Here is a 2180-nt window from a genome sequence, read left to right as displayed (position 1 = left end):
CTGGTCACTTCGCCTCTTTGACCCTCATATTCTTCTGTCAAAAATGGGATTAACAATATGTGCTTCCAAGGACTTCTGAAGCATCAAGGGAAATAAAGTTTGTGAAAAATGTAAAGTGCTTCACAAATGTAAAAGTTCATTATCATCACTGAGCAACAATCAAGTCAAGCCAGGATCACCTGAATTTATCTTCAATGAGATTTCATTTTATTTTTTTTTTAAATTTCAACAGATGACCTTGGCTTCATGGCAGAGAATGGCACCATGGTTACGGGATTTGTTCTGGTGGGGTTCCAGCTGCAGGCAGAGCTGCAGATGGGTCTCTTCTTTGTGTTTCTGGCCCTTTATCTCATCACCATGGGGAGCAACCTCGGCATGATCGTGCTAATTCAGAGCGACCCTCGGCTCCAGACTCCCATGTACTTCTTCCTCAGCCATCTTTCCTTCCTGGACATTTGCTACTCTTCTGTTATTGTTCCTCAGTTGCTTGCAACTTTGAGGACAGATAAGAAGGTCATCACCTATGAGCGCTGTGCCAGCCAGTTCTTCTTTTTCACCCTCTGTGCTAGCACTGAATGTCTCCTTTTGGCTGCGATGGCCTATGACCGCTATGTGGCTGTGTGTAACCCCCTGCTCTATGCCACGGCCATGACACCACACACTCGCCTGGGGCTGGTGGCTGGGGCATATGCTGGTGCCGTGGTCAATTCCGTGGTCCGCACTGGGTGTACGTTCTCCATCTCCTTCTGCAAGTCCAGTCGCGTAGATTTCTTCTTTTGTGACCTCCCACCCCTGTTGAAGCTTGCCTGTAGTGAAACTAGGCCACAGGAGCAGGTAATCTACATCTTAGCTTTCTTCCTCATCACAACCAGCATTTCAGTGATTCTTATATCCTACCTATTCATCATTCGGGCTATTCTGAAGGTTCGTGCAGCAGGTGGCAAAGCTAAGACCTTCTCCACCTGTGCGTCTCACATGGCTGCAGTGGCTCTTTTCTTTGGGACACTCATATTCATATACCTGAAAGGTAACATGGGCAGATCCCTTGGGGAAGACAAGATTGTGTCGGTATTTTATACTGTGGTTATTCCCATGCTAAACCCAATCATCTACAGCCTGAGAAACAAAGAAGTAAAGGAGGCTATGAAGAAAATTTTCAGCAGGATGAGGGTTTCCCAAGCAGAGTAAGACTTCAGCTCTGTCAATCCAGAAGTTTCTGCAAATCATCTTCTGGGCTTTTGTCTTGCTCCCTTAACACATGAAATAGATCTCATAATTACAAACACATATTAAGGCAAAAAAAATGTAGATTTGGTTTCCAGTACTTTCTTAATTAGATCCATGACCTAGATCCAGAAACGCTGTGCCTCAGTTCTTGCATCAGTAAAAATTTCTGCCTTGCTGTGACTAAATGCCAAGAGATCTTTAGTCAGGATCCAGAGAGATGGAATGCCAAAGGTCTTTGTAAATAATAACATGCTATAAAATCTAAGATTTATTTTTCTTATCTGTTCTGGGTATTGTTGGGTGTTTTCTCAGCTCCTTGAATTTTTTTTTCTACTAAGCTCATTTTTGTACCCAGAATGATTACAAAACAATAGCTCGTTACTTGCATAACAAGGGCAGTCAAGGGTTATGGATGTTGGAGTGGATATCAGCCTTGATAAAAGAAAACTTTTCTTAATATTCAGTCACATCAAATTTAGACATTTGTCATGGAAAATTCAAGCAACTAAGCAGGAAAAATATAAAGAGGGGAAAGGAGATATGAACTGGGAAATGTTCTACTAGTGTATGTGAGCTACTTCCCAAGATGGCATAGAGCACCAAGATGCTGTAGTGTTAAAGACAGATGTAATGATCTGCATTAATTATTAGAAACAATTTGATCTAGATGTAGGGCTGAAGTGAGTCCCATATATAACTTTGTAATATTTCTTGATCACCAAAGGTCAGAAGCTCTATTTTATTTCTGAAGCATTGTTCATGGACCATCTGCCTCAATTAACTCAAGTTATTTCCTGTTCTCCAGTAATGAAAACCATTATCTACTTCCATCTCCTCTAGGACATTTACTTTATTGTGAGAAGACAGATAACTATGAATCTGACTGCCACCTTTAATGACCTCCACATCTGCTAGAAACGAGAAACATCTCCATGGAGACCCCACAATTTTAT

The 2180-nt window shown here is 41.7% G+C and overlaps 1 protein-coding gene across 1 annotated transcript; it reads left to right on the top strand.

The window, feature by feature from the left end:
- The first annotated feature begins 246 nt into the window (after positions 1 to 246).
- On the top strand, positions 247 to 1188 carry LOC105809969 (olfactory receptor 9I1-like). The gene has a single exon (XM_012643878.1). It carries the CDS (start codon positions 247 to 249, stop codon positions 1186 to 1188), a length of 942 nt encoding a protein of 313 aa, XP_012499332.1.
- Positions 1189 to 2180: the final 992 nt, after the last annotated feature.

The sequence above is a fragment of the Propithecus coquereli genome, unplaced genomic scaffold (genome assembly GCF_000956105.1).
Source record: "Propithecus coquereli isolate 6110/MARCELLA unplaced genomic scaffold, Pcoq_1.0 Scaffold202, whole genome shotgun sequence".
Lineage (NCBI taxonomy): Eukaryota > Metazoa > Chordata > Mammalia > Primates > Indriidae > Propithecus > Propithecus coquereli.
Note: the sequence above shows the minus strand (reverse complement) of the source record. Positions and strands in the feature narration are given on the sequence as shown.